This window comes from Elephantulus edwardii, unplaced genomic scaffold (assembly GCF_000299155.1).
Source record: "Elephantulus edwardii isolate Elephantulus edwardi_28Jun2011 unplaced genomic scaffold, EleEdw1.0 scaffold00104, whole genome shotgun sequence".
Lineage (NCBI taxonomy): Eukaryota > Metazoa > Chordata > Mammalia > Macroscelidea > Macroscelididae > Elephantulus > Elephantulus edwardii.
In genome coordinates this window covers 12,005,732-12,028,851 of record NW_006399854.1, presented here as the reverse complement: position 1 = coordinate 12,028,851, position 23,120 = coordinate 12,005,732, and the positions used below count along the sequence as shown (strand labels likewise).

Sequence of the window (23,120 nt, the reverse complement as noted above, 5' to 3'; positions counted from 1 at the left end):
CATTGTACCAAAAGGAATTGGCGGACACAGAAGAATTTCATGAAAGAACGTATGAGCAAGAGCCAGTGGTGATGCAGGAAGAAGTGATGGCGTACTTATCAACATACTTCAACAAACAGATGCTGTCCTGGATGTGCTAACCAATTTGTGCTAAGAAATCTGGTGGACAACTGCCTGGCCAACTTCCTGGAAGAGCTATATATTTGTTCCCATTCCAAAGAAAGGTGATCTGACAGAGTGTGGAAATTATTCAACAGTATCATTGATATCGCATACAAGCAAGCTTCTGCGAAGATTATCCAAAACCAACTGGAGCAGCACATTAACAGAGAACTTCCTGCAGTGTAGGCTAGGTTTAGAAGAGGCTGTGGTACTAGGGATATTATAGCTAATGTCAGATGGATGTTGGTTGAAAGCAGAGAGTACCAGAGGAATGTCTATCTATCTGTGTTTCATTGACTATGCTAAGTCATTTGACAGGGTAAATCACAACAAACTGTGGCTAACTCTGAGAAGAATGAATGGGAATCCCAGAACACTTGATTGTGTTCATGTGAAACCTATACTTGGACCATGAAGCAAGGTGTGTGCCAACGATGTGTCCTATCTCCATATGTTTTCAATCTGTATGTGGAACAGATTATCCAGGAGGTTGGGCTCTATGAGGAGAAGTGTGTCATCAGGATTGGAGGTAGGCTCACCAACAATCTGTGTTATGCAGATGACAACACTGCTTGCTGAAATTGAGGAGGACTTGAAGTGCTTGTTGCAGAGGGTCTAGGACTGCAACCTTCAATATGGATTGAAGCTCAATGTCAAGAAAACAAAGATTCTCACCACTGGGCCAATTGGCGGCATCATGATAGATGGTGAAGAGATTGAGATTGTTAATAGTTCAGTTTGCTTGGCTCTACAATCAACAGTCTTGGCACCAGCAGCCAGGAAATTAAAAGATGAATTACATTGGGAAAGTCTGCTGTTAAGGACCCCTCCAAAGTACTGAAGAGCAACGATGTCAATCTGGAGAATAAGGTATGCCTCATACAGGCCATGGTCTTTGCAATTACTTGCTATGCATCAGAAAGCTGGACAATGACTAGGGATGGTACAAGGAGAATTGGTGCCTTTGAGCTGTGGTGCTGGATAGGGTTATTGAATATATCATAGACTGCTAGGAGAACAAACAAGTTCGTCCTGGAGAGGGCGAAGCCAGGCTGCTTCTTGGAGGCACAGATTTTGAAGCTTTGTTTGACATACTTTGGACATGTTGCAAGGTGAGATCAGTCCTTGGAGAGGGACATCATGCTTGGGAGGGTGGAGGGACAGCGCAGAAGAGCAAGACTCCTGATGGATGGATTGATTCAGTCACTGGGGTAATGGGAGTAGGTGTGTCGGAGACAATAAGATTGGCATGGGATAGAACAGGGTTTAGGGCTATTGTAATAGGGTCTCTGTGAGTCACAGGTGACTCAATGTCATATAACAACAACAATTGTGATTTTAACAAAAGTTTACAGAAAAGTTAGATTTTCATTCATTCATTCATTGTTGAATATTTTATCCCCTCCTGTTCCCTTCTCTCTCCCCAAGTTCTTTTTTTTTCATATTTATTCATTGTTGCACAATTACCTCCCCCTCTACCCAGTCCTCTTGGCAATATAACTGGACTGCTGTCATATATGTATAAAGCCTAACCATATATGTTCAATCTTTATTTTTTAAATATATATTTATACTGGTTTACTTACAAGTATATGTTCAATCTTTAAAAGTTCAGCATAAAGTACCTATGATTTCCCCTGTTTCAAATAGAACAAAATAAAGCCTAAGAAAGATATGTTATTTGTTCTGAATTACCAAGATAAAACTAGAGTTAAGTCTCTCCAGCCATCTCTGCATGATGTATTTCTTAAATTATTAATCCAGATGAGGAAACTGGATTTAAATATTAAGCTAAAAGGTCAAAAGTCTGCTGCTATGGCGGAAGGATTGTTTGTAAGAAACATGAAATTGCTGCCCTTCAATAATTTTCCAAGTTAAGGGCCCCATAAGAATGAATTTGTGAAATTGCCACCAATGTTCAGTCTTGGAAGACCTTAGTACCTCAAGGATGTTGGTTTGTTCTCGATACCTGACCCACTCCATTTTCCTTTGTTGCTTTTCCTGGTGGAAGAAAGAGTATCTGGGTGTAAAAGTAAATTGAAATAAGAAATCAGTTTTTTCAGTATATTTCAAAATTCTTCAGCAACATTATGATGGTATAGAGCTTGTGTCTTAAGGATAATTATTCACTAAATATTGCTTCACCTATGTAGTCCTCTTACTGGCCACCTCATCTATTCAGCCTACTCTCCAAAAGCTAAAGTCTAAATGAATAGGGTCATTTTCTGTAAATGTGTTGGTTATGAAACTGTATACCAGCATAATACCTATAAATTAATTTTCAAGAATTCTGACATCATATAGCTATTACAGCATTGTCATTATTAATATAGCTTCTCCCACTCTACCCTTGCTAACATGACTTATTAGAAATTTTCAGTCACTCAGACTTAAATGGGAAATGAGTTGTTATTGTTGTTGTTAAGTGCCGTCAAGTCATAGATGACTAATAGCCACCCTATGAACGAAAGACCTGAACACTTGCATAATTTTCATCGTTTCTCCATGTTCATAGAGTTGCATAACAAAATTTTCACTGATTCAAGAACATACCATAGGTAGATTACTGTTTCATTAAATACTTCTAATATAGCATCTAAAATTCCACTGCCAGTTAAATATTCTTAGTACCTTTCTTTTTTCTTTTTTTAAGAACCAAAGTTTTAATAGAAGACTTTTAAAGATTTTTCAGGGTGACAAGTTTTATATATATATACTGGTTTACATACAAAGTTCCTAAAGCTCCTATATACTATTTTTCACACTGATCTTTCCTCTTTCCTAATCTACCCAGCCCCTCCACCCATCAAATTGTGTGACCCTATGATTACCCTTCTTATTTCCTTCACCTTCTCCGTACACGGTGTCTCTGGGTTACTCCTGGTCTTCCTAGTTGAGGAAGGGCTTTTTGGAGCCTGGTATGAAAGAAGAGAATTAAGAGAATAGGTACTCCCAGAAAAGAAATGCAGATAACAAATTAAAAATACCCTATTTCTACCCTTTTTCCTCTTCAAGCCACCCCTGGCTGTCAATAGTGTACTTTTAGCTGTGCAGCATCAGCAAGTTTCAAATTTTAAGTCTATGCAGTTCACTTACCTCTCCATCCTGCGAGTCAGTCTTGTTTTTTATCTGTGTTGCTTTTGGTTGAGCACTGGATTCTTCTTTTTCAAATGTCTACAGAGAGACATTTAGATAAGTTTAAATTTGTGAGAAGTAAGATATGGTCAAGGATTTCGGTTCTTGCCAGCAAGTATCTTTGCGGAGCCCGACATGAAATGTGTCCTATCAGAGAGTGCTCAGAGTCCTCTGCTTTAACCCTTGAGCATACCCTTGAGCATACTTTATAATAACTAAAACTGATCTAGTGTATGCCAGATACTACTCTAACTACACTTGAAACACCCCCATGGTATCCTCATAGCTCTTTGAAAAACCATTTTTCTTTCCATTTCACATATGAGAAGACTAAGACTTGAAGAGGCTAAGATTTTTATTTAGGGTCATACATCTATGGAAGTACAGAGCTAGAATGTGTGCCAGGTCTGATTCTGAGTTTGTGTTCTTAATCACTAGGCATTCTGCCAAGTCTCCATTTCTTTCTGAAAATATATGAGTATAGAATGTTGATTACAAGCTATGAGATATGAATATCCCTCATATAAAATTTTTGGGAACTCTAGAGAAACTGGATTTCAATAGAAAAGTTATGCTGAAACTTTTCTTGTAACAAGAACTCAAGACTACAAGTTAAGACATTGCAATTCATGGAGCTTATTTTTACCTGCTGCTGTTAACTAAGGGAACAGATCTCTACAAAATACAGTGCTCAAATGGTATGCTGATTATTTGTGGAAAGGTGAGATTAAAAATAGTAGTCAGAGATCACACCATACACCTGTTAATATCACAAGACACAATCTGCTCTTCCAGTCCTGCAATTTGTGAAAAACAAAAACAAAAAACACAAAACCACAAAAAAAACCACCACCAAAAACCCTCCCATCCCAAGGGCTTAGCTTACAAAGATATTTTCCTCTTGGCTTCCCCACAAAAAGCCCTGACGTTTTTTCCTTAAATAAAGCAGTGTTTGTTGAAAAATACAGAGAGATTAGAACTAAGTATTTGTTCACTGAACTTACATTTGCTGATTTTTTATTATGTACTAAGTATTGTCCTAAAACCAGCTTCCTTAGAGTTGATTCTAATTCATGGAGACACCCCCTCCACCCCTCACCCTTGTCTGTGTCAGAGCAGAACTGTGCCCCATGGGGCCTTCAGTGGCTGATTAATAAGAAGTAGAACACGACGAGCTCTGCTGGCTGCTGCTGCTGCTGCTGCTGCTGCTGCTTGTTGGGTGCCATCCAATTTGGTACACTTTTTTTTTCAGGTACAATTCTTAATGACCCTATTAGCAATCAATCTGAACCCTGTGACTTGAGGAATTGTGCTGCCAACCTGAAGGCAGATGGTTCAAATCTACCAGCTACTTAGCAGAAGAAAGATGGGTAATCTTCTCCCATACTAACTACTGCTTCTGAAAACCTCCTGGAAGGTCAGGTATGGGTCAGTTCTGACTGATTCTGATTCAACTGATTACCATGTATTTTTGATTAAGTACCTCTATGTGAACTTGAACTTCCAACCTTTTGATTATCAACCAAGCTCATTAATGGCTTACAGTACCCAGGGACTCCTAGCATTGTCCTATTTTTCAGTAGGAACTGAACCATAGCTGACCTTCTGGCAGGTTTTTGGAGGCAATTATTCACAGAAGTGGAGAATGCCTATCTTTCTCCTGTGGAACAGCAGGTGGGTCTGAACCATTGTTCCTTCGGGTTGCCATCACAACTCCTTACCACTAGGCCACCAGTGTTCCCTAGCATTGGGCTAGATGTGAGGAATTCAGAGAGAAACAGAAATAAAGATCACTGGAGATTATATTTTGGGGTTAGGGGTGAATCAGGAAGATAATCAATAAAAATACATATGATAATAGAAAAACACTAATTGTATACTATGAAAAGTGCTGTGGGTAACATTAATAGAGTCTGTGATAGAAAGTGGGATAGGGTAGAAATGGCCTACTTTAAATGAAGTAAACAATGAGGGCTTCTCTAAGGAGTTAACATTTAAGCTGGAACCTGAAAGATGAGAATGAGCCAGGCATGAGAAAAAGTATTACAGGTAAGGTAATAGAGCTAGAATAATGCCCTTGAGATAGAAAAGAGCTTAGCATGTTTGGAAAAAACCCAAAAGGATGCCAATATGATAATAGCATAGAAAGCAAGAGAAGGACTACTGTGAGAGAAAGCTGGAAAATTGGGCATATGCCACAATAAGAAACAGCTATAAGGGCTTGAATTGGAAAGGTGATATGATTTGATTATTTTTAAAAGATTATTTTGGCTACTGTACAAAGAATGGATTGGAATGAGGCACAGATGAAAGTAGAGACATGAAAAAAGAAGAACGGGGTCAAATGAAAAGGAGGTCCTTTGCATTATGCTCTGTAGAACAATACTTTCAAGATATTCTTGGAAGCTTACCTTTCTCCATAACATCTCCATTTCCTTCCGAAGCATCTTGTTTTTCCTTTCCTGTTGGAGAGATAAAAATACCCAAACCAAGAAATTGAAGTGAGTGTGAAAGAAATTACTAAGTATTTATATGAAAAGAATACAGAGATATATAACAGAAGAATGTAATAGACTAGGCCTCTCCTGAAATCTAAGTGCATAAGAGATAAGTTTGATGTGGATGTTAGTAAATTTTTTAAAGAATAACTTTATGAGAATTGTGGCATGATCCCAATAGAATATAAGTTCCTCACACATTAGATGTTCTAGTCACACCGTAATTTTTTTCTGAGTAACCACAAATTTCTAATTTTTAAGATCCTTTTTTAATATTAACTTTTTTAATAATTAAAAATCTTTCAAGGCACACTATCTTCTTTTACTCTGGTAGGTATTTCCTACACTTTCTGAAATGTGAAAAGTTAATATTCTTCTTTTACCCCTAGATAAAAATGAAAGAAAACCAAAGTAAATATTTTGTTAGTCAATTCTTTTTCTTCACAATGTTCTACCTGAATCCTTTGGAGCACTTTGGGCTTTCTAGATTAGATAGTAGAGACGGGTAGTCTGTCTTGTTTTAACATCTGACAAAAGTAATAGCATTGAGCCCTATGGAGAATCCTGTTTCCTGGAGTGCCTACCAACAACTTACTAGGTTCTGCTTCATTTCTTCTGCTTCCTTGATGAGCTCTACAACTGAGGATTTGTCAGCTCCCTTTCCTGCCATGATTTGCCTCATGATCTGGAGACTAAAAGGAAGAAATAATAAAACATTTGTGCTTCCTTTAGGTTAATGTTAATATTCTGCAACCAGTCCAAGAGCTATGGGAGTTATAAGGATCCAAAAAGTCACTGGAGTCCCACCAGACAAAGAGAGCTCTATAACTAGAATTGCATCCCTAACTAACATTTGTTTTAGCTTCGTGATCTATAGAGTTCTTTTCTCTGTAATGTTCAAAAAATAGGTCTCCAACATCCAGGTATCATTATGACCACGTGGAAGAGAGAATATTTTTATTTATTTTTTGCAGGAAAAAATGAATATTTCTTCCTATGAGGCGGGTGGTGGTTAAGTAAAATAATTTGCTGTCTTCAAGGTAAAACCCGGAAAACCCAGAATCCTTTCCTATCCTTATCTCTTACCAACCTGCCTTTATCTCACTTGCTTTTCTATACAGAGAGTTTTCTGGAGAGGCCGCCTATACCCTTATGGTTGTCACAGAGGATCAAAGTGATTAAGAAGTTTCCAACAAAATTTGGATCAGTACCCATGTGGTCCTAATTACTGAACCAATAGGCAACATCCTTATAGATGGAGAAAAGATTGAGATTATGAATTCAAGTACGATGAAGTAGATGACAATCAGTACACTTGGGACTAGCACTCAGGAAATGTATTACACTGGGAAAGTCTGTAGTCAGGGGCCTCTCCAAATTGTTAAGAAGCAGTGATATCAGTTTGAGGACTTACATGTGCCTGATTCAGGCCATGGGCTTTTCAGGTACTTGTTATGTATATGAGAGCTGGATAATGAATAAGGATAATGGAAGAATTGATGCTTTTGAATTGTGGTGTTGGAGAAGAGTGTTGAATATTCCATGGACAGCTAAAAGAAACAGATATGTCTTGGAGAAAGTGCAGCCAGAGTGCTTTTTGGAGTCAAGGATGGAGAAGCTTCATCTCACATACTTTGGGCATGTTGCTAGTAGAGGTTATTCCTTGGTGAAGGACATCAAGCTTGGGAAGATAGAGGGAAGATGGAGGAGAGGAAGACACTCAACCAAGTGAATTGACATAGTGACTGCAACAATGGGGTTGAGGGTGTCAGAAACTGTGAAGTGAAGATGGCACAGCATAGGACAGGGTTCAGGTCTGTTGTTCATAGTGCCACTGAGTTGTACTCAACAACACCTAACAACAATCCAAGTCTTTAACTATGAGAGAAAACACTTTTTAAAAATGAATTTGTTTTTGCTTCTTGTGCCTTCTTCTTCTCAGTTCCAAGTAGCGAGCCAGGTAAAGAGCTGGTAAAGACCACTCTCTTACCTTGAAGAAGTCTAAGTTACTGGGTTAGAATCAGCTGATGTTTAATTACCACCTTCAGCTTGTTTTTTGCTCTTCAAAGTTTTAAGTTCATTGAGATGCTTATGAGGGTAGAACAGAGAGGTAGATTCATTGAAAGGAGATTCCCTGAAACTACTAAGGATACAGAACTAGTAGTTAATGTCTTAGTAAAGAGTCAAGATTTTGTTTGTCTAGAATCTTGAACATACCATGGACCACCAAGAAAACAGATATGTCTTGGAGAGGGTGAAACCAAGTTTTTCCTTGGAGGCTAGGAGTTTACACTCCATCTCATATACTTTAGGTATGTGGCCAGGAAGGACCAATCCTTGGAGGGGGATATCATTCACTGAAGGTTGGAGGAAAGGCACGGGAGAGAAAGACCCTCAATGAGATGGATTGATACAGTAACTAGGGCAATGGGGGTTCGTGGCTCAGGACAGGTTAGGCTTCAGAGCTGTTGTACACAGGGTCTCTATGAGTCACAGGCCACTTGACAGCACAAACAACAACAAGAAGTATATTTTAAACTCATTGGCATTGAAAATCTACGGGAGGGTCAACTATGGGTCAGTTCTGACTTGACAGTATAAAACACCAACAACAACATTGCCATTGAGTCAGAACTGACTTGTAGCTTAACTTCCAGAGGCTTTTCAGAGGCTGTAAATGACTGTCCATCTTTCTTCCTTCAGTTCAACTGGTGGACTAGAGCTACTACCTGCCTTTGAACTGGCAGCAGAACTTTTTACTCCCTAGGCCACAACAGCAAATCATTCGGGAAGCTAGACATTATGAAGAAGAATGTGGTGTCAGGATAAGTGGAAGACTCATCAACAATTTGCATTATTCAGTTGCTAAAAATGAAGAGGACCTAAAGTGCCTGTGGCAGAGCAAAGAGTACAGCTTTCAATATGGGTCACATCTTATCATCAAGAAAACAAAAATACTCACCACTGAGCCAATAGGCAACTTTATGATATATGGAGACAGGGTTGAAATTGTCAACAATTTCATCTTATTTGGATCCACAATTAACATCCTTGATACCAGCAGTAAAGAAATAAAACATCGAGAAAATCTTCTGTCAGGGACCTCTCCAAAGTTCTAAGGAGCAAGGCTGTTTGTTTAAAGACTAAAGTGCACCTAATTCAAGCCACGGTATTTTCAATTACTTGCCATGCATATGAAAGTTGGGCAATGAATGAGGATAGTAAAATAAGAATCATTGCCTTTGAGTTGTGATGTTGGAGAAGAGTACTGAATATTCTATGGAATGTCTAAAGAATAAACACATATGTCTTGGAGAAAATGTAACCAGGCTTTTCTTTAAATGTGAGGATGGTGAAATGGACCCACATCCTTTGGGCATGTTGTTAGAAAAGGTTGGTTTTGGAAAAAGACATCGTGTTTGGATTGGAGGAGGGTTAGAGAAAGAACCTCAGAGATGGATTGATACAGTGACTAACAATGGGCTCAAGTACATCAGAGATGATGAAGATGGCACAGGACAGGGCAGAGTACAGACTACTGTTTATTGGGTCACTGTGGGTCATATTCAACTTGATGGCCTAACAACAATAGTATATTTGGGAAGGTGAGACCCTAATCTGCAGAGTTTCTAGACTCTGTAAAGGTTGCTATGTCAGTTGGCATGCAGAGAGAAGAATCATCTTTTCTTAATAGATTCTGCAGACATGAATAAGGATGCCGTCAGTTTGACTATGATGGACTGAAGATTAAAGTCCCTCTTTTTCCTATGTAGACATCCTTAAGAGGCGTAACTTAAGTAACTCATCTCATAGGAGACGGGCTCTGAATTACATTTTGTTTTACTAAGAGAAAAGAAATTCTTTCTTGTGCTTACTTAATTTTTTGGTAATAAAATTTTTATCTACTACTGAATTTCCAAGTATCTTTTTTTAAAAAAGAAATGTAGTAATCATTACTAATCTTGTGGAGATAGGTTCTCCAACTTTTTTACCTCAAGAAAATTTCTTACCTTCTTTGTTTTTCTTCCAAGTTACATATTAACTTCTGGCATAAGGGGTTATTTTTATCTTTTAAGGGTTTAAGCATCTCTAGCAGTTCCTGCTTCCTTAACTTTAAGTCCTCATTCAGTTCCCTTAAGTAGTTGTCTTCTACTTTAGAATGTCTGTGGGAAGAAACACCATTAATGCTATCCTTAGCCTGGGTTAATAAAGACCCTCTCTCCCTTCTGAGTGTTACCATTTGTCAACTCCCATCACTGACTCACAAAGTTTTTGAGGACAGGTGTGAATCTGAAGAGTTTGCACCATTCATCGTCTTGAAGGAGAATATCTATTTTAAGAATAAAGAGGACTTTTTAAAATATCTGCATCTTCTTTTTCCATCAAGTTAAGTCATCATTTTTCTGCTGCTGTTCTTGAAACCCCTGGTACATTGGACAGATTTAAGCTATAGCTTGATGTCACAATGGTCCTAAGACTGCAAGATCAACAGGACTTTCAAGTAACTACAACATCATTGGTCATTTGTAGTTTTTGACCGAAAGTGCTACTAACTATTAATGAATTCTTGCCTCAGCTTTAGCCAAATGTTAAACACTTTTATTCAGAAGTCTTTGATTGAATGGGGGAGGGGGGATTACAGCTACTGTATAGAATATATACTGTGTTGTGACCTGTAAAGAATAACTCATCAGTTCCATATTCCATGGCAACACATCTCCAGGAAGTGCCGTTATCTATATGGCACAGTGTTAGATCCTAAGAGGAAAAGGTAAAGACACAGCACTTACCTTCTTGGGTTCTTAGGAGACGGAGGGGTACCTTTAAGAGACATTTAAAAATAAGAGGGGAAGCCAAACTGTCAAATATAGGATATGAAAATAATAGTAATATATGAGTCAATTTATATAAATTCTCTTTAAAATTTGTATGTATTAGTGACAAGGCAGAAGAATAATGAAGATGTAGTGAAAGACTATTATTCTGAATGATCCACACTGTCAATATATGCTTGGATAGGAAGACTATTTCCTGGAATTATCATCTCCAGATTCTAGTTCTGCCTTCAGTGACCTTTCTCATTCAGCCTTATGTTTCCTGGACCCTATGATTTTCTTTCTTCATCTCTTTCACATAATGAGTAGAAGATTACCCAGCATAGTTTATACATTTGTTTCTTCATGTCCTTTAAACACAGTTTCAGGTTAATACTGATAATATGGTGCAGGCCATAGTCTTTCCAGTCACTTTCTTTGCATCTGACAGCTGTACAATGAATAATGATGACAGAAAAATAAATGATGCCTTTGATCTATGGTGTTGGAGAAGAGTGCTGAACATTCTATGGATGGCCACAAGAATGAACAAATATATCGGAGAAGGTGCATCCAGAGTGCTCTTTGGAGGCAAGAATGATGAGGCTTCACCTTACTTACTTTGGACATGTTACTAGGAGGTGTTATTCCTTGAAGGACATGATGCTGGGAAGGGTGGAGGGTTGGAGAAGGAGAGGAAGGCCCTCAACCAGGTGGACTGACACTGTGACTGCTTCAATGGATTGTTGTATGTCAGGAAGTGTGAGGATGGTACAAGATAGAACAAGGCTCAGATCTTTTGTTCATAGGGTTGCTATGAATCATACTTGATGGCATCTAACAACAACCACAACTGATAGTGAATATCAAATGTGTCATTTCAGATTAAGTCACGTCAACTTCAAGTATTAAATGAACATACCCCAGTATTTCTAGTAACAAATCTTTATCTTCTGGGAAACCTTAAAGGCATAGTACAGTTATAGAAATAACACAATATTTCATTTATCAGGTGTTGGTTTGAACATCATCTTTACTACCTACCAACAGCCTGACTAAGCAAGATATTTAATAATTCAGTTCCCACTTTTATAATATGTTGTGGTGGTTGTTTTTAATTGAGCATGACTCATACTGACCACACGAACAACAGGCACAAACTCTGTCCTATCCTGTGCCACCCTCACAATATAAAATAAGAATTATAGCATTGGTGCTGTAGACCTGTTGTGAGCATTATGTAAAGTACCTGGCACACGTTGTAGTTGCTGTTAGGTGCCATCAAGTTGAGTATGACCCATAGCAACCCTATAAACAACAGATCTGAACCCTGCCTCTTCTGTCCTGTGCAGTGCTCACAATCTCCAGCCTATTCGAGTCCATTGTTGCAGTTAGTATGTCAACACATGTAGCTGAGGATCTTTTTCTTTCACTCACCTTTCCAAGCATGAAGTCCCTCTTCCAAGGAATAGCCTCTCATAGCAATGAGCTCAAAGTATGTAAAGTGAAGCTTTATCACCTTTGCTTCTAAGAAGTTCTTGGCTGCACCTTCTCCACAACATATCTATTTGATCTTTTGCAGCACATGGGGTATTTAATATTTTCCAATGCCATAGCTTAAAAGTATCAATAATTCTTCTGGCACACATTAGGAATACATGGTTTTGGTTGGTTGGTTCTGGCTTGATTAAGAATTGTTTATTGCCTTAAGCCAGTCAGATATTTTAAAAAGAATGGAACTATGTGATCCCTTCATTTACATAGTCATCTTTCAAACACTTTTTGCCCAATTTTTTTATCTATAATGTCTCTCTGGAGATTAAGGTGCACCTGATACAGGCCATGGTCTTTGCAATCGCTTGTTATGCATCAGAGAGTTGGACAATGATTAGAGAGGACAGAAGGAGAGTTGATGCCTTTGAGCTGTGGTGCTGGAGAAGAGTACTGAATGTACCATGGACTGCCAGGAAAACAAACAGATTCATCTTGGAGAGGATTAAGCCAAGCTACTCCTTGGAGGCAAGGATTCTGGGGCTTCGTCTGACATACTTTGGACATGTTGCCAGGAGGGACGGGTCCTTGGAGAGGGACATCATGCTTGGGAGGGTGGAGGGACAGCGCAGGAGGGGAAGACCCTCTATGAGATGGATTGATTCGGTGACTGGGGTAATCGGGATGGGTGTGTCAGAGACGGTGCGGTTGGCGCAGGACAGAGCAGGGTTTAGGGCTGTTGTGCATAGGCTCGCTATGAGTCGCAAACGACTCGACGGCACATAACAACAACAACAACATAATTAAAAAAATTATTTTAGAAAGAAGATCCTCCCAAATTATATATATGGCAGGGCCTGCAAAACTGGATCTTCCCTTGGTTAGATAGTACACATATCTTTCCAAAACATCCTCTACATCAAGACTTCTCTTTAAGTGGTATCTCAAAGCACTTTTCTAAAGCTTATGTATCTTACTTTTAAGTTTAGTGTAATATTTAGTATAAGATGATATTAAGTTAGAACATCAAGTGAAGTCTTATAATTTATACTGGCTACTGTAAGGTTTCTCATGAATAGTTTGGATAGTATGAGAGTGAGCAAACTCTTCATAGTTTAAAGAAGGAATTGAGTGGGCAGATGTTCTTTAATCTGTATATCAGTCGCTTTTTAGACTGTAGGTGTACCTGGTGATAGCAAATAATAGAGGTCAAATAAAGTAGTAGGAAAAAAAAATAGAGGACAAAAATGACATCAATCACTAATGCATAGCCTCCTTAAATTTCATGTTGTGACATTTGGTTGGGAGAACCATATTAGAATTTTAAAACATTTAATGGACAGGCAGCATCCCAACTAACCTTCCTTTCTGCCCTTGCTTGAGAATAATTGAAAGTGGAAGAGCATTTGCTATTCTGATGGCCTCTTTTCTATAGCCAATCAGCACCTTTTATTTCTTAAATTCCAATGCCCATTTCTTCAACTCACAGCACTTCCAAACTTCCAAAGAGAATGTTTACCTTGTTATAATGTACATAGACTTTTAGTGAAAGACTTAAAGTTGAGAAATGACATTGAAAGGAGACACTAGATGCACGTATCATCCTCAGAGGAAGACGGGCGAGAAGTGCAGCTATGTTAGAAGAAGAGGGAAGCGAGTTGAACACTAATGTTCCTGAAGCTGAAAGTTATCTCTTGATTTAGGAGGTGCGGTAGGAGATTTGGATTAGCACTGTGAGTGGTGGGGAAATGAGCCAACTAGGGAAGAGTAAAGGGTTTGCCAAGTATGCTAAGGGTCAAGGTGAGTTTGGTAATTGCAGAATTGGCCATGGAATGACTCAGCAATTATACTTTTCTCCAGCACTACTTGGCAAACCAGAAGTAATAGTTAGGAAGAACAGATGGTTATTTTGATTCTGGGTTGATTCTTGGCAGCATGGAAAAGCAAAAGTTCAAGGAGCGAGGAGTATCATAGAGTTCAGGCTACCAGGGAAAGAAATGATGACAGGTGGTGACCAAGAGAGATAGAAACCAGGAAAGTGCTAAAATTGAAGCGCGTAGGAGTGAAAGAACAGGAGGTGTTTGGTCAGGAAACAGTTCTTATAAAAGAACTTGTAGAACCTCTTATCACTGTTTAGATAAATTATAGTAGCAATTCATAGGATATTTCCCCCTTGAAATAAAATTGTGTCTGTTGGTTTTTTGTCACTGCATAATATTCACTGAGATTCATGTGGTACCTCAAAATAGGTCTTATAACAAGCTATTCACAGTGACCTCATCCAACATTATAGCATTTGATTTTTGTATCTGTTAAGAAAGCATGATTGCTCTATAATTAGAGAACTCAAGAGAAATACATTTTAATGTTAGTTTTACCAGTGGAAAATCAGATTACTCTAATTAAGCCAGGTCTCCAAGAGTAGATGTAATTATTTTCATATTAAAGCAAAAATCCAGAGACTTTCTTATCACCTCCCTCAACTTTGGCTGTAGAGACAAAATTAAAAAATTCCTGTGGGGGAAGGGATATGAGGACTTTATGGTTCTTTCTGACCCAGAGTCAATTCAACCCTTATGGGGATTATAAGAATCCCACTAACTGAAATAAAGAGAAAGATGCTGGAAATGTACTAATAGCAAAACTTAAAGGCTCTTAAAAAAATCACTTACATTACATCGTGCTGTTTCTTAGGACCTATTGTCTTACGCCTTAATACCCCTATTGCATTCCCAACAAAATCCTGTGCATTACACAGTACCTTGTTGACCCAAAGGTTTAAAGTTTGATATAGGCTCAAAAACTGATGGAGAATTACTTTGAGTCTGAATTGACTCATTGGCAATGTAATAGCAATCCAAAGCTAGGCTTACTGTATATTGTTGTGAATCAAGGTAGTTGAGAAGATTAAGACAGATAAAACAGATACTGGAACTCTTTTTTTATTTTAAATTTTTATTTTATACTGGTTTATTTACAAAGTTATATATATTGTTTTTCACGCCAGATCTTTCTCATTTCCTCATTCCCTCTCCCTTCACCCATCAAATTGTACAACCGTATGATTAACAGTCTCCCTCCACCCCCCAATCTTCAGCCCTCTACTCCTCCTTTTCATCCCCTTCACACCCACTGGATCCTCATACTTGTTCTACAATAATGGTCTTATACAATATTTGTCCTTGTGGGACTGAGTTGGTTCACAGCATAATGCTCTCTAGTCCCTCCCAAGTTATGTAGTCATTTACAAAATCATGGCTCCTGTGTGCTGTGTGTGAATTCATTGCATGAGTGTACCATAGTTCCTAAATAAATTCCATTGTGGTTGGACACCTGGGCTGTTTCCATGTTCTTGTGATGGTGAATAGCACTGCTATGAACATTGGTGTACAAGTCTCAATTTGTGCCTCAGTTTTTATTCTTTCTGGGTTATTTCAAGTAGTGGGATAGCCAGGTCATATGGAATTTCAATGTTCAGCTTTCTGAGAAAACACCAGACTGCCTTCCAGATTGTTTGTACCATTTTACAATCCCACCAACAATGTCAAAGAGTTCTTTTCTCTCTATGTCCTCTCCAACATTTATTACTTGCTTTTCTGTTAAACTTTGTCACTGCTATTGGAGTGAGATGGTATTTCATTGTGATTTTTCTTTTCAGCTCTCTTATTGCCAGTGATTTTGAGCATTTCTTCTGTCTGTTGGCCATCTAAATATCTTCCTCTGTAAAACTTCTTTCTATGTCTTTTGCCCATTTAATAATTTTGTTATCAATCTTATTCTTGTGGTGGCCCTGTAGGATTCTTTAAACTTTATGAGACCCTTGTCTGAGATGGTATTGCCAATTCCCCCCCCTCCCCCCGAGTCAGTAAGTTTTCTTTTCACTCTGTTGGAAAAAGTGATGTGCACAGGGATTTGATCTTTAGAAGGTCCTATTCATCAATTTTACCCTCTCCAAATTGTGCATTTATGGCTTTATTTGGCAGTTTCTTTATACCATAGACTAGGCCATCTAACCTTGATTCCAGTTTGTCTCTGATGAGCTTTATAGTTTGGATATTTACTTCCAGGTCTCTGATCCACCTTGAGTTGACTTTTGTGTATGGTGTGAGATGTGAATCCTGTTTCAGTTTTCTGCAGTTAGCAGTCCAGTTTTGCCAGCACCATTTGTTGAAGAGGTTGTCATTTCCCACTTGATAGGTTTTATTTCCTTGTCAATTATCAGTTGACCGTTGATGTTGTTGTTATGTGCCATCGAATTGCTTGTGACTCATAGTGACCCTATGTACAACAGCCCTATATCCTGCTCTATCCTGTGCCAATCTTATTGTCTCTGACACACCTACCCACATTACCCCAGTCACTGAATCAATCCATCTCATTGAGGATCTTCCTCTCTTGTGCTGTCCCAAGCATGATGTCCCTCTCCAAGGACTGGTCCCTCTTTGCAGAATGTCCCAAGTATGTCAGATGAAGTTTCATAATCCTTGCTTCCAAGGAGCAGCTTGGTTTCACTCTCTCTCGGATGAACCTGTTTGTTCTCCTAGCCTTCCATTGTATATTCAGTACTCTTCTCCAGAACCACAGCTTAGAGGCATCAATTCTCCTTCTATCATCCTTAGTCAATGTCCAGTTTTCTGACACAAAGCAAGTAATTGCAAAGACCATGGCTTGAATCAGGCACACCTTAGTCTCCAGACTGACATCATTGCTTTTCAATATTTTGGAGAGGTCTCCAACAGCAGACTTTCCCAATGCAATTCGTCCTTTGATTTCCTGGGTGCTGGTACAAGAGTGTTGATTGTAGAGCCAAGCAAACTGAAGCTGTTAACAATGTCAATCTCTTCATTGTCTGTCATGATGCTGCCCCGTCCAGTGGTGAGAATTTTTGTTTTCTTGATGTTAAACTTCAATCCATATTTAAGACTGCAGTCCTTGATCATAGATAGCTGGATCTATTTCTGGGTTCTCAATTCTAGTCCATTGGTCTATGTGCCTTTCATTGTACCAATACCATGCTATTTTGGTTACTACCACTGTGTAGTGGGTTTTGAGGTCAAGGAGTACAATGCCTCCCACTTCATTTTTGTTTTTCAGTCTCTTTCCAAATAAACTTAACAATTGCCCTTTCAATCTTCTTAAAAATTAATTGCACTGAACATGTAGATCGCTTTTGGTAGGATCGTCATTTTCACAATATTGAGTCTTCCTATCCATGGATGGGGTGCATTTTCCCATTTCTTTAGATCTTTTATTGTGTCTCAAGAAGAGTTCTGTAGCTTTCTTTGTAGAGGTCTTTTCTATATCTAGTTAGGTTCACTCCCAAGTATCTCAATTTGTTGTTGGCTATTGTAAATGGTATTGCTTTATAGATTCCATCTCTGAGATTTTTTGTTACTGTGCAGGAATCCCACTGATTTTCAGATATTTATCTTATATTCTGCTGCTCTACTAAATTTGTCTACTAGCTCTATCAGTTTATTGTTTGGTTTTTGTTTATTTGTTTGTTTTTTTGAGTCTTTGGTGTTTTCTGAGTACACTATCATATCATCTGCATATAGTGATAGTTTAACCATCTATTTGCCCATTTGGATGCCTTTTATTTTCTTTACTTGTTGTATTGTCCTACCAAGCACCTCCAGAACAATATTGAATAGAAATTTTGACAGTAGGCATCTTTGTCTGGTTCCTGTTTGCATGGAAAATGCTTTTAGTCTTTCTCCATTGAGAATGATATTGCCTCTTGGGTTTGCATATGTACTTTTCACTATGTTAAGGAAATCCCCTTCTATTCCAATTTTGCTTACTGTCTTTAACAGAAAAGGGTGTTGGACTTTGTCAAATGCCTTTTCTACATCAATTGCTAATATCATATGGTTCTTGTTATTTGGTTTGTTAATATGGTGAATTATCTTGATTGTTCTTCTTATGTTGAACCATCCTTGCATACCTGTTATGAATCCTATGTGGTCATGATGAATTATTTTTTTATGTGCTTTTGGATTCTGTTGGCTAAGATTTTGTTAAGGATTTTTGCATCCATATTGATGAGAGATATTGGTCTGTAGTTTTCTCTCTTGGTAATGTCTTTGCCTGATTTTGATATTAGGGTTATGCTTGCTTCATAGAATGTCTCTGGGAGTGTTCCTTCTTTTTCTATAGTTTTAAATAAGTAGAATTGGTGATATGTCTTCTCTAAATGTTTGGTAGACTTAATCTGTGAAGCCATCTGGTCCAGGACTTTTCTTATGGGGTAGTCTTCTTATGACCTGTTCAATTTCTTCTTTTGTGATGAGTCTATTCAAAGGCATGAGTCTGGGTAGGGCATGAGTTTCAAGGAATTCGTCCATTTTTTATCAGAGTATAGCTTTTCATAGTATTCTAATATTATAGATTTAATTTCCTCTGGATCTGTTATGATTTCAACTCTATCATTTGTTAATTTAGTTATCTGAGTCTCCTCTCTTTTTGTTTTTTTTTTGTTAAGTTTGACAATGGTTTGTCAATTTTTATTTACCTTTTTGAAAATAAACTCCTGGTCTTATTGATGTTTTCAATTATTTTTCTGTTTTCTTTTTCATTGATTTCAGCTCTTGTCCTTGTAATTTCTTTTCTTCTAGAGGTTGTAGTTTAGATTGTTGTACCTCTTCTATTTGATGAAGGTGTTGAGTTACACCATTGATTTTCCTTCTTTCTTCCATTTTAACATGTGTGTCTATGACTATGAACTGCCCGTTTAGGATTGCCTTAGCTGTATCCCTGAGGTTTTGGTGTGTTGTCTTTTCTTATGTTTCAAGGAAGTTTTTTATTTAATTCTTTATTTCTTTTATAACCCAATCATGTTTTAGCAAAGAGCTATTCAGTTTTCACATGGGTGGTATTGTATGCTTTGTCTTCCTGTGGTTAATCTATAGTTTTATAGCATTGTGGTCTGAGAAGATATTTTGTATTATTTCATTGTTTTTTAATTTGTTGCAGTTTGCTTTGTGTCCTAATATATGGTCGATTCTGGAGAATGTATCATGTACACTTGAGAAGAAGGTGAATTGAGTTTTAGTTGGATGCAGTACCTTGAATGCATCCACAAAGTCACGCTGATTTATTATGTAGTATAGATCTTCTGCATCTTTGTTGAGTTTCTTTTCGGTTGACTTATATTTTGGTGAGAGTGGTGTGTGAAGTCTCCTGCCACTATTGTGGTGTTGCCTATTTCTTTCTTCAATTCTGTAAACTGTTGTCTTATGTGTTTTATAGGTCTATAATTTAGTGCATAAATGTTGACCAAAGTTATGTCTTCTTGATCTATTTTGCCTTTGATAAGTAATTTTCATTCTGAAGTCAATTTTATCAGAGATTAGTATTGCCTCTCCTGCTTTTTGAGGTTGCTATTTGCATGGTATATTTTTTTCTAGCCTTTAATTTTGAGTCTGATTTTCTCTTCTTTTTTTGGATGTGTCTCTTGTATGCAGCATATTGATGGGCTTTTTTTAAATCCATCTGCTACTTTTTCTCTTAATTGGCACATTTAGACCATTCGCATTTAGTGTGATTATTGTCAGGCCAGGTTTTACTGTTGCCATTTTGTTGTGTTTCTTTTTCTGTTGTTTCTGGTTACTGTGGTCCATCCACTTTGCTTTGATGTTTCCATATGAAGGACTTCACTTAAATTTTTTTGTAGTTTTGGTCTTGTTTTCACTAACTCCCTAAGTTCCTTGTTTTCTGTAGAGGATCTAAGTTCTCTTTCATATTTGATGGAGAGCTTTGTTAGGTATAGGATCCTTGGCTGGCAATTGTTTTCTTTCAAATTTCTTTATATGCCACCCCATTGTCTTCTTCCTCTCATAGTTTCTGCTAAGAAATCAGAACTTGATCTATTTATTTCCCTTTGTAGGTGACTCTTTGTTTTTCTTGTGCTGCTGTTAGAATTTTATTCTTATTTCTTAATTTGGAGAATTTGACTATGTCTTGATGTTTTTCTTTTTTGGGTCTAGACTATTTAGTGTTCACTGTGTTTCATGAATGTGGATTTCCCCATTCTTCAAAATGCTTGGGAAGTTTTCTTCTAGTACTTACCCCACAATTTTCTCAGTGATTTTCCTGTCACTCTCATGTTGTAGAATTCCAATCATAAATATATTGTTCCTATTGATCTCATCTCACATGATTCTAATGTTTTCTTCATTTTCTTTACATCTCATCTGACTTTTATTCTAGTATGTTTCCAGGGAAGCTCTTGTCTTTCAACTCACTGATACTCTGTTCTGTGTCTTTAGCTTTGTTGTTTTGTTTTGTCCTACCTGCATGTTGGACACTTGTGCCATTTCGGTCTCAATGTTCTGAATTGCATTTTCATGCTTTTCTGTACTCACTATGTTGTGTGATGATTTTTTTAAAGTTCTTGGACTTCTTTATCTATACTATCAATATTTTCTTCCATCTTTCGCATTTTCTTCCATGGCTGTTGAAGTTGTTCCTCACCGATATTTTTCTTCTGGATTGTTGTCTTTGGGGTATTTGCTCTCTTAATAGCTTCCATTGCTCCTTCCATCTCTAGCATCTTCTTCTGTAGCTGTTCAAGTAATTCTGCATCAACATATTTCTTCTGGTTCTTTCTATCTGGGGTATTCATTTAGGCCTTCTTTTTTTTAGGAGAAGGGTTTGTTGTTGTTGTTGTTGTTTTCCATGATGGCTGAGGCTGACTGCTGCTTTCTTAACATTATGTGAGTCTTTTCTTAGTATATGTTGGGTTGTTGTAACTATATAGTGGCCCACAGTATGGCAATATTTTGTGAAGGACCTGTGTATATGTGCTCCTTTCTCAGCCTGAGTCTGCTTGAGCTTAAGGGATCCCATGAAGTGTAGTTAGCCAACAGTGTTTCCCGCAAAGTATCTGAGTGGCAAACTAGGAAGCCTGTTATTCCCTTCTGGAAATGGCTTCTCTACTATACTAAGTTGTTCTGGCCCATTCTGCTTGAACTTAAGGGGTCTTGCATAGTGTAGCTAGATGGCAGTGTTTCCCGCAAATTACCTGTGATATTGGTGCTCCTGGCATTGCACATTGGGGGTGGTAGCTGGGAGGTGAAACTGCAGCCCGTCAACCTAGCAAGCAGTGCTTCTGTCCCTGGTCAGGGCGGGAGTGCATCCAGGTTGGGTCACAGCCTTTAGCAGACACTGTGGAAGCAGTGTCTGAAAGACTCTGCTGAGCCAGCCACACTGCATAGGTCTTGCCATCTTGCAGCAGAGTGATGGTAATGTCCCTGAAAAGCTGCATCTTGTGAGAAGAGCCATGTCTTATGAGAAGCATAGATACTGGAACTCTTGAATTTCTCTTTAGGTGCTCTTGGTTAGTGCCCTTGGTTAATGCACTTGGATGGAAACAGAAAGGTTGAAGGTTTAAGTCTACCTTGTGGTACCTCAGAAAAAAAGCCTGGCAACCTACTTCTAAATAACCAATTATTGAAAATCCCATGGATCACAGTTATACTAACAGCACAGATGAGATTCCCCTGGCTCTCAGCAAACTAACTGGAGATTGTAGGGTTTTTTTTTTAAATTTTTAAACATTCTTATTGTTGTTATTGAGGTTTTTTGCAAGTAATGCCTTCTGTCAATGTGTCTAGATACTTAGCACCTTTTCCTTCAGACTTGGAGGACTGAACTTTCACAAGACTTTAAGAGTCTGAATCAAAGATAGTTTTTGGGCGCTCTTACCCAGGAGCCTCAGTTTTCATAAAAATTCTTCACTAAGATGAATTTGTTTGAGAATACCCTTTGATTCTCTTTTCTCCTTTCATAATTACTCTTTCCTCACTTGTTAAGAAAATACATTTCAACCATTTAATATCTTGCTTCATACACTTGCTTTGAAGATGGGTAAAACTGTTGAACATTACATTAATGACTATTCAAAAGGTTGATGTTGAGGTTACAGAGAGTGACTCCTGACTGCCAATTATTTTATTATAGTTCTTTGACAGGTCAGGTGGTTTCCAGATTTTGCTTTCAACAAGATTGAAGAAAGATCTACTCAAATTGTCAGTTTATTAAGATGCATTTATTAAAAATAAACTTGGATGGTAAATCACTACATGATTTTGACTTATAATTCAGAGTTCAAAAATTTGAGTGGCACTGATGAAACGAAACACCTTCTTTCCATCTACTTAAAGTTTTCTTAGTATATGTTTCATATAAAGCAAAAAATATGAGTAAACTTGATGCTGAAGTCTATCTTATTCTCTCTCTGTGTTTATTACCATCAAGTTAGAACAAATTCACAGCTAACCCTGCAGAAGGTTTTCAGTGACTGTAAATAGCACTGGAGGAGATTGCCCATTTTCCTCCTATGGAATAACTGGTGGGTTTGAACCACAAACCTTTGAGTTTGCAACACAGCTTCTTACTCACTTTTTTATTGTTGGTATGTACAATTGATTCATAAACAACTTATAGCTGACCCTCTAGTAAGTTTTCAGAGACAATATATCACATGGGAGGAGATTGCCTATCTTTCTCCCAGAGCAGCAGATAAGCGGATGGATTCCAGCTGCTTGCCTTTGGGTTGGCAAAGCAAGTCCTTACCATTAGACCACCAGAGCTTCCTAACCATTAATTCTTCCCCTAAGAATGCTCTTATTCTAGTAATAAATAATATTCATCTGTAAATACATCAACTAACTGGGGAGAAAACCTTACCCATCAAATTTATAGAAGCATTTCCCAAGTAATCATACTTGCTATGTTTAAATAAGGTTTATTTTTTTTTAAAGTACAAGCATTCTTTTTAAAACTTATTATTTTTTGTCAACTTTGTGCTAATAATCTTAATGCCAGTCTAATTATGAAGAAATTACAGCACCTAAAGGCCACAGAAAAATAAAAATGATATATACATGCATTTATTTTGCAGAGAAATATGATTAAAAGACTTTCTTTTTTTTCCCTATATTTTATTAATTTTCATAAACATTTACAGAGATTTTGGGTTTCCATTCATTCATTGTTGCACTATTCTCTCTACCCT

The 23,120-nt window shown here is 37.7% G+C and overlaps 1 protein-coding gene across 1 annotated transcript in view; it reads right to left on the bottom strand.

Annotated features, from left to right (window-relative positions):
• LOC102844227 overlaps positions 1–20,418 on the bottom strand; it is a 53,014-nt gene extending 32,596 nt beyond the window's left edge. The window contains exons 1-8 of the mRNA XM_006891834.1: positions 20,395–20,418; positions 10,061–10,125; positions 9,806–9,958; positions 6,391–6,487; positions 5,709–5,759; positions 3,259–3,336; positions 2,994–3,077; positions 2,104–2,163 (exon numbers count right to left, since the gene is read on the bottom strand). Coding sequence (XP_006891896.1) covers positions 2,104–2,163; positions 2,994–3,077; positions 3,259–3,336; positions 5,709–5,759; positions 6,391–6,487; positions 9,806–9,958; positions 10,061–10,125; positions 20,395–20,418 — 612 coding nt within the window. The remainder of the gene's footprint in view (positions 1–2,103; positions 2,164–2,993; positions 3,078–3,258; positions 3,337–5,708; positions 5,760–6,390; positions 6,488–9,805; positions 9,959–10,060; positions 10,126–20,394) is intronic.
• Positions 20,419–23,120: the final 2,702 nt, after the last annotated feature.